The sequence below is a fragment of the Xyrauchen texanus genome, chromosome 10 (genome assembly GCF_025860055.1).
Source record: "Xyrauchen texanus isolate HMW12.3.18 chromosome 10, RBS_HiC_50CHRs, whole genome shotgun sequence".
Taxonomy (NCBI): Eukaryota; Metazoa; Chordata; class Actinopteri; order Cypriniformes; family Catostomidae; genus Xyrauchen; species Xyrauchen texanus.
In genome coordinates, this window is record NC_068285.1 from 25,246,299 (window position 1) to 25,263,590 (window position 17,292).

Consider the following 17,292-nt stretch of genomic DNA (forward strand, 5'->3'; position numbering starts at 1 on the left):
TTAAGAAAAAATAGAAAATTTCAACATGGTATCAAATGAGCCAAAGAAATAGCAAGAGCCCTGTGAATGCAGTTCTGATCTTGCTCAGTTTATTAATGATAATAGACTATAAAGTCTGGTGTAGAGGTGAATTGGCACTTTCCAAGATTAGGATACAAATGGATGTCCCATTACTTTTTGGAGGTGTTATCATTAGACGCACAAATCCCATGTTTTAGTAATGAGAACTAGTAGATTGTTAAATAAACTATTATCTAAAGATTATCTCTGATCTACTATATATATTTTTTTCTTTATTATGAAAAATGTGTTCAAATCAAAATCAAATCAAATCAAATCCCTTTATTGTCACTCAACCATATACACAAGTGCAACAGTGGGTGAAAGTCTTGAGTGCGGTTCCAAGCAACATAGCAGTACAACATTTACAATAAACATCTGATTTACATTCATTTAAGTTTAATTTGATATTTAATGTCTATTGCTAGAAACCCCCCAAAATCAGGTTTCTATTTAGGCATAACAAGGTTACAAACATTTTAAGAGGCACAATTGTGAAAAAATGCCTGTTGTTCTGTCCCTGCAATGCACTGCAGTCAACATTATAATAAGTTAACTTACAAAAAACTCCAGTTTGTAGCTTACACTTATTGAGAGATAATCGTTAGCTGGCAGCCTCTTACCTTGTTCTTGAGTTTCTGGATCTCAGCTTCAGTGACAGTGTGTTTAATATGCAGCTGTAGACAAAGTGATAAGAGAGAGCAGAAGAAGATGAGTGAATACTCAAGGACTGTGTTTCTCTCTAAGTGCACAGACCATGACAACACTCCCTCTCTCTGCAAGTCATCACTCGAAAGACAGAACAGGAGAGAGGGAGCAAAAGAGAGCAAGAGAAGAGAAATGAAGAAGTGAGCTCTGTAATGCAATGATTTTATGATTTCTCACCCAAGTACATGGTCTCTCGTCTGCATCAGTTTATAAGAAGATCAGTATATGCATTAGATTGTCCTTGGTTCAAGCCAATACTGGAAATACTGACTTCTTCTAAGATTAAACAGGCATTGTCCAAAATGAACTTTTTGCAACCATTACCTAGGGCAGGTAAATAGTGAAGCTTTACCTGCATTACATATTTCTTAGCAGTAGTATATAAATACAGAATAATATACTATAAAATATATTTTGTCCCTACAGGATTTTTCCATGCATATTTGTGACAAACAGTGCAGGTCATTATTTCACTTGATAGTCTTCATCTCTTGGTAAAACTAAACATGTCACAAAAATGTGCAGGCACATGTTTTGTTGGCTTAAAGGGATAGTGCACCCAAAATTAAAATTCTCTCATAATTTACTCACCCTCATTCCATCACAGATTTTTATGACTTTCTTTCATCTGCAAAACACAAACGAAGATTTTTTACAAATAGTTCAGCTCTGTTGGTCCTCACAATGCAAGTTAATGGTGACCAGAACTTAGAAGGCCCAAAAGGCGGTATAAAAGTAATTCATAAGACTCCAGTGATTAAATCCATATCTTCTGAAGTGATATGATAGGTGGGGTGAGAAACAGATCAATATTTAAGTCCTTTTTTAACTTGTAATCTTTGAATTTTTCATTCAGCCACCTACTGTTTGGGGCTGGTCAAAGGTAAATTGATAGTAAAAAAGGACTTAAATGTTGATGTTTTCACCCAGACCTATCATATTGCTTCAGAAGTTATGTATTTAACCACTGAAGTTATATGGATTATTTGTATGCCTCCTTAATGTCATTTTTGGACCTTGTGAGATCTGGTCACCATTCACTTGCATTGTGAGGACCCACTAAACTGAAATATTCTTCAAAAAAAAATCTTAATATCAGTTCTGCAGAAGAAAGAAAGTCATACACACCTAGGATGGTATGAGGGTGAGTACCGTAAATGATGAGAAAATTTGCATTTTTGGGTGAACTATCCCTTTAATGTGAGTATTATTTCACAATCTTCTGGAAAAAAATATTATAATAAAAAAAACATCCTCAAAAAACGTATGATGGGAAATTTTCACAACGTAAATGTCGTTAGAAGTCAGATTTGTATATTTTTATTTCAATCGCTCACGTCACTTACAATACATAACAAGGGTAAGACTGCAATGCAACCAAAACTGTGTATCCTTTTGCAGTACCCAATACTAATTATCTTACCAGCCAAAATGCTGATAACTTGGTTATATTATTTTCTTTTCTTTTCTATGTTTTATTTTTTATTTTTTTTGCATATACACTGAATTTTGGTCAGGCGATTTTGTAGGCAGACAAAACAAAATAATTAGTAAGATGTGAGGTGAGTATAGACAAAATGGAAAAGGACCAATGCAACATCTATTTTCTAAACTCAGGGATGAACAGGATGCAGTGAGGACTTACCTCTCTGAACTTCTGATAGAGCTTGGTGGCATCCAGTTCAGATGGCGAGATGATATCCTCGTTTTCAGGTAAATCAAATACCTCAATGGCCACATCTCTGTTTGTTCCCGTTTGCCCCGCCTCCTCTTCCTCATCTGTGGCATACTCACCTGTCTGAGTACAGACACATGGGATTAAACATCCACCATACATTTACTGAAGCGATCAATGTGGACCGGAGACTCTATCTTTAATAAGATGTGCAATGCTTATTACAAGCTTTGTGTCTCCAAGATGCTGTATATTAAAAACAACAATATCCGTAGATATTTGATACTTAAACAATTATATTTAATTGGTAAATTTGGCCAATTGAGACACATTAAATACTTAAGATTAAGACACTTTAACACAATAAAGGAGGGAGCTAGGACATATCTGAAAAACAGACCATCATGGAGACTTTGTGGTGGGCTCTTTTAACTTGGGCCAATAACAAAGCCTCAACAACCACCCGGAACACCCTAGCAATCACCTAGCAATCCCCCATAACACACTAGGAAGCATCAGGCAACACACTAAAAACCATTCAGAACATCTTAGCAAACGCACAGCAATGCTTTGGTAACAACACACTAGCATTGTAGCGACAAGTTTAGCAAGGGCAAGCACAAAAAATCTACTCTAAAAATAAACATTTCATCTTAAGCACCTCTTAAATTTTTTTAGCCAAGAATTGCAGATGTATTTTGAGGTATGCCGGCTATCTTTTGACAATAAAAAAGATCAATGCAGCATCTATTTCTCCTGCTTGAGTGTGGGTCTGCCAAGTTATTTTGGGTGAATTGATGTGCAGACACACAGTCAGGTTGGTTCCGCTTGGCTGGGACTCATATCTGATTGCAGGGCAGTTCCCTGGGAGGCCTCCTTTCCAGATCAAATTATCCTGCCAGGCAGGATATAACCTTGCCTGTGCTACTGTACAGTTTAAACTTCATAAACCTAAGTCTCATTTGTGTCTCATCTGTTTCTCTATTATTGTCTTTCACATAATATGCAGAATGAGGAAATGTACCAAAATGAAGAGCACACAGACTCCCATGTCATCAGTGTGATTTTACCTCTCACATGCCCTCAAGGGGCAAATTAACTCATTTTGCAGTGACACATTCAATTAGTATGTGTCACCAACAAATTAACAGACCGGAGGTTACCTTTCCACACATGGATGTGGAAACTAATTGTAACAACAAATTTTACATAGTTTTACACTTGTCTTCTGAAGTCTTATAAGTCCTTTAGATAATGAGCACATGACAATGTGCCAGTAAGGGAACATAATGAGCACCAAATCTCCCTGGATTTTATAGTGCATTCTGGGAATTTGTAGGGAGAAAATGTTTCATTGCACTGGAACGATTTTGCGATTAGGATTGGGACTCCCTGAGCAGTGCCCTGACTACTGAACTAGAGAGCTGATTGAGACACACCCAAAGTAGCATTGGTATAACATTTTACCAAAAAAAAGTTTTAAGGTTTAGATTATAAAAAGACAGATGGTATATTGTTGAAAATTTAGACTAATAAGTATTTGGACTCTTTCTGGTTGTCAAACTGTGGAAAAACTGCCATAGTTAATTCGATGAACTACCTCGTGGTTACTCTGCTTGGACACCTGTGTGAACTTAAGGGGAACTGACATCATACATCCACTAAAAATGACATTCGGACCAGTTGGTTAAAAGTAATTACAAAATGTTGTATTATTGATGTGTTGCGTACCTTCCACCACATCTGCTGACAGGTCATCTCTGTCTACCTGGACCAGCGATGGGACAAGGGGAGGGAAAGCAACAAAAAAAATGCGGTACTTGTACGCTGTAACGGCGATGGTACCAAATTAAATAACTAATATTAAAAAGAGAGGGAAAAGGCCAACATGGAGTGGCAGTGGGACAGAGAGTTTGAAGCGAAATTAGGGTGATCAAATCATGACAGAATTTTCATTTTTGGGTGAACTATTCCTTGAAGGCCATTTACTGCTGGCAATTAATTTGTGAATCTTTTTGGGAGCTGCTAATCCACAGCACAGCAAGATTTTAGGAAGGTTCACAACATTCTGGCTCACTGAACACACCAGCCCTTAAACATTCATTTTGTGAGGCCCCTCTTGCATGACACTAATATGACACATTGCACACACAAATACATTTACATTTTCTGAGACTCAGAAACACACACAGTACATTTTCAAATACAAACACCCACTCACCCACACACACAAACACACTAATCTTTTCCAAGGACTGTTACATTCATTACAATTCCTCCTAGGCAGCCGGTCTGCAGGGAAAAGGAGCCTGTGCCAGAATTATAAAACAGTGCTGATCACACAGCCATTTCAAGAGCTCAGTCTGCATTTCAGCCAGCCGCTACAAAATATCCAGACACAACAGCACATTAGAAACAAATAAAACAATGTGCATTTACATCACGCATGTCCGTTAGATCCAAAGACCACTGCATAAAGCTGACATCAGCATTCAAACACAGAGCCTTAAAATTTATAATGTGATATTCTGATGCAATACACTGCCAAAATTCATATTTTTAACAAGTACAGTGTTTCAGTATTTCTTGTGAAAAGGATGCTTAGAAGATAACAGAGAAAAGACAGAAAGCTGAAGTAGAAATCAATGTCTTTAAAAAGCCATTATTTCAAACACTAATTTAGATTCTCACTAACAAATAATGAAGGGCATTAATTCACTCTTACATTAGCACATATAAGTCTTGCATCATTTTTCACTGCACGAGAGCTTATCATGCTAAATTGTGCATGTCCTCCGAATCATAAGGTAGAAATTGTTTTGAAAGGCCTACTGATGTAATTATCTCTAAATCGTAGTGGACGATTAATTCAATGTTTCCTTCAGTCAGTCATCAGAGCTTTAATATAGAATCCTATTGCTATGACAGCCCTGCATGCATTATGGAAAGTTTCTTTCTGGATGGCTCGAAAACAAATCGCAGTATGCATCAGACAAACAGATGTGAAAACAGACTTGTGGCCCTTTTGTATGGAAAGTTACCTGATCTGTTAATAAGAAATTAGTGATTTGTAATACAACAAGCATCTCCGTTTTTCTCATACGGGTTTGGAACGACATAAATGTGAGTAAATGATGACAGAATGTTCATTTTTGGGTGAACTATCCCTTTAATGATGTTCTAAGTTATGCTTCATTTAAGTATCAATTTTGCCTTAGATGCTATTCCTAAAATGATTTAAAATAGATAAAAATATAAACAAATGAGACAATTGTTGACAAACTGTTAAGAGTATAGAGCTTTAAAATTAATGTGGACATAATAGCTCAAATTATTTGATCTAGGAAGAATTTGATTTACAAGTTCACTTTTAGGCAAAACTAAGCACAATTTGGAACATTGCTGGAAGACTTCTAGAGGAGATGCATGTGAGATTACTTTCTAAGGTTTAAAAAAATGAAATAAAATTAGCCTATTTATAACCCTGTTCCTGGAGGCCCCCCAACACTACACATTTTTTATATCTCCCATATCTGACACACCCAATTCAGGTCTTGGAGTCTCCACTACCTGATGAGATGAATCATTTTAGGGAGATATCCAAAATGTGTAGTGCTGGGTGGCTCCGGGAACAGGGTTGGGAATCACTGCATTAGACATATACTTATTAAAAAGTATTTGGACTATTCTGAAAAACAAATTCAGAATTGAAAGAAAAAGAAAGAATTATCTTAATCGACAGCAACATTTGAAGAATACCCTCATGTTATAAACAAATGGATTGTAAGATATTGCGACAAAAATATGCAATAGATCTGTTAACGAAATAGAACCTCTGCAACCCATCAACTGTAACTTGAATATATAGGTTTTGACCGGAAGAACTGGTTCCCTCTTGTTGCACTTTAATGTGGCAAGTTGTTATAGGTTTAGGCTTGTAGCGTGAACAAATTGGTAAAAGTAGATTTGAACCTGCTCCAACTGGCTCTTGACTGTTGATTAACCTGTTCAGACAGACTTTGACATGCTCAGACAAGCTCTGATCTGGAGACCTGTTCTGTCCTTACCTCATCATCATCAGCGTCGTACTGAGCATACTGTTGCTCTATCATCTCTCTCTGAAGTCTCTCCTGCTCCAGAGTTTGACTGATGAGCTGAGCCACCTCACTCTGCTGTCCCGGCCGCTCTCGGCCTATCACAAACCTGCAAAGACATTCCAACTACCAATGAGAAGGGAAGGATTAAATGAAGATCAAATAAGGAAAGTAAAGGCTATATCTGAAAGATCTGAGCTATTGATTTTCAAATGAAGACAAAAACAGAAAAGAACAGATTTTAAATAAACATTGCAGATTGTGACAAGGAGGAGGGCGGAGCCGTGTCGTGACTACGCACGCCCGGCCCCCAATTGGGCTAATCAGTGGAGGAGAGGGATAAATGCGGTGGAACACGGCAGATCGGGAGACAGAGAGCCACATGCAGCTGTCATGTGTGTGTTTCTGTTGTGTGTCTTTTGGTTTAAGTTCTTATTAAATATTATTTGGACTGTTCAGCCGGTTCCTGCCTCCTCCTTTCCCAACCTAACCTGTGTTACATTGGTGCCGAAGCTCGGGAAGGAGGTGGGATGTGCTGTTGTGGAGTCCTCACCACTGCCATCCACCCAAAGGAACAGCCGTGGTCATCCGCCAGGGGATGGAGGGGTTTGCTACCGACCGCCTGGACGGCTCCACCACTCCAGGCTCGCTGCCGGCCAACACAAAGATCAACCGCTGCGGCTGTCGTCCACCAGAGGGTGGAGGAGTGACCGAGGACAAGGTGACGCCGTGTCTGGGAAACCGGCGAGCAAGTTTTGTTTTTCTCTCTCTCTCCTCTCTCTCTCACTGTCATGGAGCCCTTGCCCTTCCCCTCTCTTCTTTTTAGTTTTTCCCTCCCCTCGCAGTTTTGGAGAGAGAGAGCCACATGCAGCTGCCATGTGTGTGTTTATGTTGTGTGACTTTTTGTATAAATTAAATATTATTTTGACAGTTCAGCTGGTTCCCTCCTCCTCCTTTCCCAACCTTTACCGTGTTACACAGATATAAAGAGGTGGATGGTTAAATTGAGTGTCATTCAGTTAACTCAGTTAACACCTGTTCTAATTCAATAAAGTTAAAGTATGTCAAGTTCTTGAATTGTCTGGCTTCAAGTAATGATTTTCATTTTAACTTTGCCAATGGGATATAACTACATACGCCACAAAGTATTTCAAGGAAGATGGTGGGAGGTCAGTGTGATGAATGGAGAATATTTATGAAAATAATCCTACAAGAAAATATAATGCAAAATTTCACTTAAATTGAGTGTTCTACTTTCACTCAGTTTTACAGCGCAAAATCCATTAAAAAGAGAACTAGCAGGGGAGCATTCAGCAGGGAGTCCTAATCACTTTGCATTAGCTGCAGATAACGGCCCAAATTTGATCTCAATCTAAAGCAACAACTGGACCAAATACCCCTTGATGCTGAGCATCTCTGTTACTTCGACAATGCAGCTGACCTGGAAACAGTTCTTCCAGCTCAGTACCACACGCAGGGAGTCCCAACTGCTCCGGGACAAAGCTCTCTTATAGGTAAAACCTGCCATCATGATTCACGTACATCTGGAGTGACAGGATGCATTTGAGGATGTATACATCACCTAACCCGGCGAGGAGGCGTTCTTGACAACTTGCTAAAAGCCCCCTGACACTGACACTGAATCATCACAGCCACGAAACACTCTTAATAGAGAGTCAATCTCGATATATTTATTGGTGTCTCTGGAGCAGATACAGTTTAAGACCTGCCTTAAATCCTACAGTAGTTTAAATATAGCTGATCTAGAATCTGGGCCATGCTGCCTCATTGGTGATTTCAGAGAGGAATTATGAGAAGGAGGGAAGTGAATCAAAGAAAAAGGAAAGAATAGACAGTTGAAATAGAAAAATAAAACAATCCTAAAACTGTGTTTTTTGAGACCTTCGTACTACTAGATATGTAAATATATCTTCACACCCAGGCTGTCAGCTAACACCTGTGGTGCAGTCTGGTTGGCCATGTGGCACACTATAAAAACATTTTATCAGACAACCTAAAAAAATTATAGAGCCTGGTGCTAGCAACACAAAGATCATGGGTTCAATTCCCAAGGAACACACACACACACACTGATACAATGTATGCCTTGAATGTATTGTAAGTTACTTTGGATAAAAGCATCTGCCAAATGCATACATATAAATATCAATCAACCTGACTACATTAGCTTACAACAACAAAAGTCATCTTTAAAAGGTCAGATCTAGTAGAAATAGCTCCTTAAAGACACTGAATCAACTGACATGTGTTTTCTTTCTTGTGTTGACATATTTTCTATTGAAACAAGAAGTTTGATTGGGACAGAACAAAGTACTCATCGGTTTTTTCAAATAGTCAACAGCCCTGAACCATGATTTGATACTTGCTAGTTGGTTGCAAATGGTTTTAGGGGAGGGGCATTCTCCTTCTTGAAAGCATTTGATTGGACAAAGATCTGTAGTGTGAGATGAGTCATCAATATTTTTGCTCTGTTTTCCTGGAAGAGAATGACTGTAGTTTTAAATGCGTATCCTTGCTTTAAGTACATTTTTTGTACTTTTTGTAGTACCCTAACATATAGATGACTTCAAAGCTAATAGACATGGACTACAACTCACAAAACTCCAATTTTGATTTCCGGGGACTTCTATGCACATAAATATGATTCAAAGTCAATTCTGAATTCTAATCAGTTATTAAATTGGCATTAAATTGGCAGTAATTGCAGAGCCAGCAGCAGTGAGGTGACTGTGTGTTTATATTTACAGAGGAAGAAGAATACACCACTGACAGCTTCTGTCTAATAATAATAATATGCTCCTTCACGCTGTGCTGTCGTATTGTTAATGGAGAGCCTTGTTCGCTCATGGTGTGAAGTCCTCCTGCAAGCTGGTATGCTTTTCAAAAGCATGCTCTGTTCTGAAGCATCTAAGGGGCGTTTAGACACTAATAAGAAGCCAGTGTTTTTCTCATAGTAGTCCTGAGTGAGCGGGAGGGATGATGGTGTGTCATGGTATTTTATACATTAATAATAACATTGGTCATTCTAGCAGCTTTGTTAAGACAGTGGTGATGATTTGGATGAGGGATCTGGTAGAATTAAAAGGCAAAACGGAATAAATAAAGTGATAGTTTGTCCAGAAATGAACATTATGTCATAATTTACTCACTGTCAGGTTGCTCCAAAGCTGTATTAATTTCCTTCTTACATGGAACACAAAAGTAGATGTTAAGCAGAATGTTAGAGATTGCCTCAGTCACCATTCATTTTCATTTCACTGCCTAACACCTCCTTTTGTGTTCCATGAAAGAGAGAAAATCATGCGGGTTGGGAACAACAAGAAGGTGCGTAAATGATGACAGCTTTCATTTTTGGATGAGCTATCAAATTAAACTTAAATGACTGTGGATATCTGGCATCTTACCTGACCACTCCTTGTGTGTTTCTCAGGACAGATGCAGCAAAGCTCTGAGTCACACCCACCAGACTGGTGCCATCAACCTCCACTATTTGATCATTCACTTTAATCCTGTGGAAAATGGTGGTTATATATTAGTGGTTGCTTCAGAGGCGCTATTAGAAAAAAAAGCTGCAAACTTTAAAACAGGTTTTTATAACAGTATCATCATTTCTCTGCTTCCCATTGTGATTCTTAAATAACACTGTAATAAAAGCATAATTTTTTTCTGCCTGAGGCCTTTTCATAACTCTGTTATGACTACTGTTTTTTTTAATGAATCAAATATGGAGATGTGCTGTATGTGGGACAGTGTTTTCCAACGCAGGGTTCGGGTTGAAACTGTAGGGTATTTGCCAGAGTTAAGGTGCCAGCTCCAAGCTGTACTAAAACATACTGGTTTTGATACAGGCAGCTCTAGTGTGGCTTTGGTTCAGTGTGAACAAAATGCTCAGAGTTGCTTTAAACTTCTTTGCACCTTTGTAAATACATTTGTGCCACCTCTGTGCGGCATTCAAAAATCAGAGTAAATGCAAATTTTCATGGTTAATATGCCACTTTAAACATGGCTTCTATGCTGCTTTTGCAGTGTAAATGCAAAATGCCACACAAATGGCAAATTAATTAAAGGGATAGTTCACACAAAAATGTAAACCCTCATGTTGTTTCAAACCGCTATGACTTTCTTTCTTCAGTGGGACACAAGAGATGTTATGAAGAATAAATTCCTCAGTCACCATTCACTTTCATTGTATGGAAAACAGATGCAACAAAAGTGAATGGTGACTGAGATTAACATAAGCCAAACATTTCCTTTTCTGTTCCACGGAAGAAAAAAGTAATTCAGGTTTGGAATAAAATAATGTTAACTAAATGATGAAAATAAATGTATTTTTTTTATTTTTTTTATTGAAATACATCATATATTGTTGTTAATATATTATTTTTTGAATTTAATCAAGTTAAATTATGTATTTATTTAAAACACTACTATGAGTAAATAATTTAGGTCATGGTTTTTAAGCAGACAAAACAGTTTGGAAACCCCTGCCTTGTCCTAGAACTATGAACACTGTTTTTCTGTAGGTCACACAGGGCAGTTGGACCTGTGGTCACATTGTTTCATTTCAGCAGCTAAAGCGTAATGCTCACAGGACAGACAGATTTACGCTCACAGCATGGGGCTTACAAGTTGAAGCAATCTCCTTAACAACATGTGATAATATAATTTTCAGAATCGTAGTGTTTGCACGGAGAGCTCCAACTGTGTGATATCTGTAATGAACTTAGTGAATTTGAAAAATTTCCCCTGACCCCTGATTCCTGTCTGGAAACCAGGCTCCTGGTAAATCTTGTCTAAAATGCAGGCAAGCAGGTGGAGGGACGCTTTCAAGATTGGATGCTAATGTGCATCTAAAGAGTCTAGTGTAAGCACAGCTTGACCTTCAGTTGCAGTCTGCAATGTCTCCATTATACTGTGGTTAATGAAAGCTGAAAATTCTTATTTATTTATGCAAAAATGAAAAATACAGACTCCAGGGGAAAGATATGAATGTCCCTAACCTACATTGTTACACAGTGCTCAGAGACAGACAGAGAGTTAATAGTGGAGAAAATTACATTCTAGTCATTCAGCTGTCTTTTTGAAACATTGATGCACAGCACGCAGTTGCTTGTAATCTTAATCGTTCTGTTATGTTTAAAAATAATAACATCTGTGATGTTCGGGTCAAAAATGACCCGTATAGAGTTCAATAGATTTTCAGCATATTTACAGCACACTCATCTATAAATTATGAACATTGACATAGGCTTACCTACATGTTTTCACACAGTTTAACAGGAAAGAGCGCCACCTATGTTTTAGTTATGGTATTACACGTGTACAGAAGATATACAGAAATCCTTAGCTTTACTGTAAGTATTTACACTACTTAAAATAAGATGATACTTAGATTACTTACTAATTTGATTGGTTTGATAGAAAAACAGAATCATAGTTTATATTTATCAAAATTACAAGCATAGGAATATTCAAGATAGAGCATTTATTATTGTACAACAAATACGCTGCAATGTCAAATCAACATTGCGCAGTTGAACTAGAAAAGACTGTGTGTGTGTGTGTGTGTGTCATAAGCACATAAAGCAGAGATGTAGGTCTTGCTGGAATTCCCTACACTTCTGCTGTAGCAGACGGACAGAGAATATGGCATTTGTGCAAGCCCTTTCCTGAAACATCACTGGGGCTCCGCAAGCCTCTCCTCAGCGTGCCTGGCAAGGCGATGTTGAATAATCCTTGCCAGGACCTTTCCTGGCACACTGAGGAGCGAGATGCCCCTATAGTTGTTACAATCCGTGTGGTCCTCCTTTTTAAAGAGAAGGACCACCAGGGCATCATTCCAATCCTGCTGAACCTGCCTAGTGGTCCAGACTGTTGTTATGATGTCATGTAGGGCAGTCTGTGCACAAACGCCACCCTCCCTCAGCATTTCGCTTGGGAGATCGTCTCTGCCCGGTGCCTTTCCTGGTCTCAGGCTCAGGATCACCTTCAGTACTTCCTCCAAAGATGGCACCTCAGCCAGCCACCCACAGGGATGTATGTGCTTATGACCAGCTCAGGTTTGACAGCAGAGGTCTCACTCCGAATCAGTCGAGCGGCATTATCTTTTCATCGGTTGCGTAACGCTGTGTGGAAGCTACCCAGTTTGTTGCTCCTCACAAAGCTTCGGGTACTCTCGGCCACGGTCATTCCCTCCCTTCTCTATGCTTGCGAAACGTGGACCCCCCAAATGGAACATCTTCGCCGGTTAAAAACATTTAGGCTGGCCTGCCTAAGATCCATCCTGGGATTAACCAGGCTGGATTGTGTGAGGAGCTCACAAATCTTTGAAAGATGTGGACAAAGTCCCATCGGTGAGCTCCTCCGGCAGGCCAGGTTGCATTGGCTGGGTCATTTAGCCCGTATGCCTGGCCACTGCATGCCTAAACAGCTTTTGTTCGGCCGGATAGAGGGGGCTAAGCGGGCGCGGCACGGGCTGGAGAAGAGATGGAGTGATGTGGTACAGGAGTATGTGGAGCTGAGTGGACTTGCCGATGACTGGTACCAGCAGTGTCAAGATCAGCCTCTTTGGAGGAGGCTTGTGAAGGATGCTACTGGCCAGTTGGAGGCAGTCGCTTTTCAACAACAAGGAGGGCAGAGGAGCAACGCTCACAACAACGAGCAGAGCGCCGGGTGGCTAAAGCACAGCAAGTTGGCATAGTAGGGGGCACAGGAGGTGCATCAGCCAGTCATCTCAGTCTGTCAACCAGTGTCACCTGTTGGATCTGTCCCGTGACCTCCTGCCAGCGGGCATTCGACACTTCACGTGGCCTAAACGTGCATATAGCCTGGCTATATTTTTCATAAAACATGAAAACCCAACGTGTGTGTGTGTGTGTGTGTGTGTAAGAGAGAAAGAGAGTTGGCGAGATATTGACAATCCTCAATCAAGAGAAGCTTCACAGCTGCATTGAAAACCAGTATTATTTACCCACGGGTCAAATTTGACCCAAACATAATAGGTGTAAACAAAAAGTCCATAATATTAAGAAATATTATTAAAGACGCTGATTACCACCCCTGGAGTCACGAGTTTGAATCCAGGGCATGCTGAGTGACTCAAGACAGGTCTCCTAAGCAAACAAATTGGCCTGGGTGCTAGGGAGGGTAGAGTCACATGGGTTAACCTCCTCGTGGTCGCTATAATGTGGTTCGCTCTCGGTGGGGCGCATGGTGAGTTGAGCGTGGATGCCGTGGAGAATAGTGTGAAGCCTCCATGCGCGTTATGTCTCCTCAATAAAACGCTCAACAAGCCACGTGATAAGATGTGCATATTGACAGTCTCAGACGCGGAGGCAACTGAGATTCGCCCTCTGCCACCTGGATTGAGGTGAGTCACTACGCCACCACGAGGACTTAGAGTGGATTGGGAATTGGGTATTCCAAATTGGGGAGAAAAGGGGAGGGGAAAAAAGAAATATTATAAAAACCTAAAAATATATATTTTCAATATGTTAATTTAGACAATGTTGAGGATAACCCAAAAGCATTTTGACCAAACTCAAGATTAAATATAGTTTTTCCACTGTTTTTAACTCTTACACAGATACAAAATGACCCGCACATAACAGGAGAGTTATGTCAGAAAGGTCTGTTGCTTCTAAATATAAAATACATGCTTATTTTGCCGTTTACAGTGTAAAATGTGGTAACCTGCAATTGCTCCCTTACAGAGCTATTTCTACCAGATTTAACCCTTAAAATTAGATTTGTTGTTGTAACCTAATGTAGTCAGGTTGAGTCAGTGATGTTAAATAATATTTTGACAAAATATTTTTGAGCAAAACCAGTTAATTTATATGTTACCACATGAAGCACATTTTATGATTAATATTTTGTAGTGTAGTATGTTCAATGCTGCATCTAAATGTTTTTATCAGGGTTGCCACATCTTTTGACCAAAGAATTTACATGACTTATCCATTATCGGTCACTTGGATATTGCTTTGGTGGATTTTCATTTGTGTGTGTTACACTGTAAAAACTACCTCCAAATGTTACACTAATGAGCTGTTCAGCCTGATCCTACCCAAGTTTTGCTGGTGTAATCTTATGTATACAAGCTGATTCAGTGATGTTAAATAATATTTTTGACTTGAACTAAACCAGTTAATTTAGGTTTCCACATGAAGCACATTTTTAAAGTTAAATTATTATTTTTTTATTTATTTTTTAAAGCATTCAAACCACAACTTAAAATTCCTTTCACAAACACATAACTTTACAAACACCTTAGCTCATTAATCCTGATCACAGGAATCAAAGTTGCTGGACTGGAATATTTTTGCCAGTTGCAAGATTTTTCCCTAACCTGGCTCTCTTCCATAAGATTGTCAAGCTCCTCAGCTGTAAGCAGTGATAAAGCCCCAGAGCTTTCCTCTAATTTTAGGCAGCATGCTAATCTCAGTCACCCACAGGGAACACTCAGGGATTCACTCACTCTGGGTGCAGTAGGAACATAGGGAGGACTACTTTTGATCATTTGCGCTTTAGCTTACCTTCCATCTCTCTCTGCTGCTCCACCCTCAATGACAGTCTTGACAAAGATGCCCAGCTTCTCCAGGCCTGCGTCAGCACCAACCCCCATTCCTATAATACTGATGCCCAAGCCATCATCATCTGAAAAACATGATCAACCAATTAAATTAGTGAAAGAAAAAAATATAAGTGGGGAGCAAATTGAAAGATAAATCAATAGAGGGTTGGATGGATGCTTGCTTATGTTAACTGACCAATATTAATGGCTTACCAATAATTATGATCACTTCCAGTGCTTATAATATGCAGACACATACAAAACATTTCCCTTGTAATCTATACCTGTTCATTTAGGAAAAATGTGGAATTATAAAGTGGCTCCAAAAAGTAAATGTACACTTAAAATGCATACAATACATTGCATTAGATAACAAAATGTTAAACCAAGTAGAATTTAAAGAAAGATAACAAGCAGACTGTTAAAGCCCTTTTAAAGTGTTTAAATTATAAAACAAAAGATATTCAAAAATATATACAAGACATACTGTACAAAAGATGAAAAATCACACTACTTTATATTTTTTTGATATTTTGTAATCTAATGCAATTGCATTCATACTTTGTAAAGTGTGGCTTTACAGTAAAAATATTTTGTGGGGGCCACTGTACAATAATTTACAGTGCATAGTTTAAAATCAAGCTGTCATTCAGTCTTATCCAGACCTAAACATTTAACCTCAGATAAATCTCTTTCACAACACTATTGTCCCATTATTCACCTTTTTCCAGTTCCACAGGGAGAAGTTCCAGCTTCTCCACCCGTTTCTCCAGCTCATACTCTGCTGAGGATGCTACCGGGTCCACCTCTTCATTCCTCCGGTCATAATCTTCATTGCAGTAGGTTTTGAACACCTGGGAGTCAAAAAACAGCATGATGTCACATTACTGAGGTTTCAAAACATTGAGTTTATAAATTATGAAAGACTGAGAGTCTCTTTTGAAATACAGGTACATTATCAATTTATTGGGAAAATGCAGCACCATTCACCAAACCATCCATATTGAGCATTAGAGACAGCCACTGGCTTAAAATTGGGGGAGAGACCCCCAAAAACAATCATGCATCTGACGTTGTTTATATATTTTTATCAACACTGAAAATAATTTTGTATGAGATACCTTGCAATTGCATGGCTGTGATTCAATATTTGTTGCCAAATGTATCCTGAGACAAAAAAAACTAATTGAACGAGTTGGTATTGCCCAACTAGAAGGCGGTGTCATGCTAGAAGGTTACGGACAGCGGCCACATGGCGTTTTAATGGCCAGGTATCACAAACTGAACGTGAACTTTCAATTCACATGAAACTGAAGCTTAAATGCACTAATTACAAAATATAACAGAGGAATTCGATCTATCAGACTCATATCCATCATAAAAGCGACTTAAATCGGCTGTTTGCCAGCATTTAAATGACTGACTGAAGACGATGGACGTAAACAAACTGACAGAAGTCATAGAAAGAAACACATCCTTGGGACATGATGCTCTACTAATCATCCAACAACAAACTAGGAAGTTTAATATTTTTTGCTGTGATGATTTTAAAGTGATGAATTAAAGATGGCACTTTTGGTAATGTTTAAGTGTGCATTTGCATGTAGTTACTATCAGCAAGTTAAATTTGAAAAGTTGCGTCTTAAATCGTCCTCATTATTTAAAGCATTGCCTCTGTACAAATTAATCGCATTCAACAATAAATGTCAAATTTAGTCATGATTGGACATTTAATTGCCTGCTGTAAGCAATGTTCTGGTTATTATGCATAGTCCACAGGTTTATTAGTAAGGTGTTGTGGACAGTATTTAGAGTCTGTGGCCGATTCTTTATGTTGGAGTGTCTGACAGAACAACGGATTGCTTTAATAAACTGATGCAGAAGAAAAAAATGTTTAATGCCATGAGCTACATCTTGTGCACTCACAATAATCTTACATTTACACTTTTTAAGCACTCTAGTTACACTTTAAGCACATGTCCGTAAACGATCTTTCTCTCCCGCACCATCCTCCGCAGTCGTCCTTTATCCCTCTCGGAAGCTTGATTAGCCTGAAAAGGGACCGGGTGTGTAGAATCACGACCCGGCCCCGCCCTCAGCCCTGCCACAGTCACCTAAGTAGGTTCCCAGACAAACAAAGGCCCCTTGTCAATGATAGA

The 17,292-nt window shown here is 39.0% G+C and overlaps 1 protein-coding gene across 4 annotated transcripts in view; it reads right to left on the minus strand.

Moving 5' to 3' along the window:
* Positions 1-17,292, minus strand: part of LOC127650656 (neurabin-1-like) — a 76,362-nt gene that overhangs the window by 21,217 nt on the left and 37,853 nt on the right. For all 4 annotated transcript variants that reach the window (XM_052136224.1, XM_052136227.1, XM_052136225.1 and 1 more), the window contains exons 3-8: positions 15,855-15,987; positions 15,096-15,216; positions 9,963-10,067; positions 6,511-6,646; positions 2,414-2,566; positions 684-737 (exon numbers count right to left, since the gene is read on the minus strand). In XM_052136224.1, the coding sequence (XP_051992184.1) occupies positions 684-737; positions 2,414-2,566; positions 6,511-6,646; positions 9,963-10,067; positions 15,096-15,216; positions 15,855-15,987 (702 nt within the window). The remainder of the gene's footprint in view (positions 1-683; positions 738-2,413; positions 2,567-6,510; positions 6,647-9,962; positions 10,068-15,095; positions 15,217-15,854; positions 15,988-17,292) is intronic.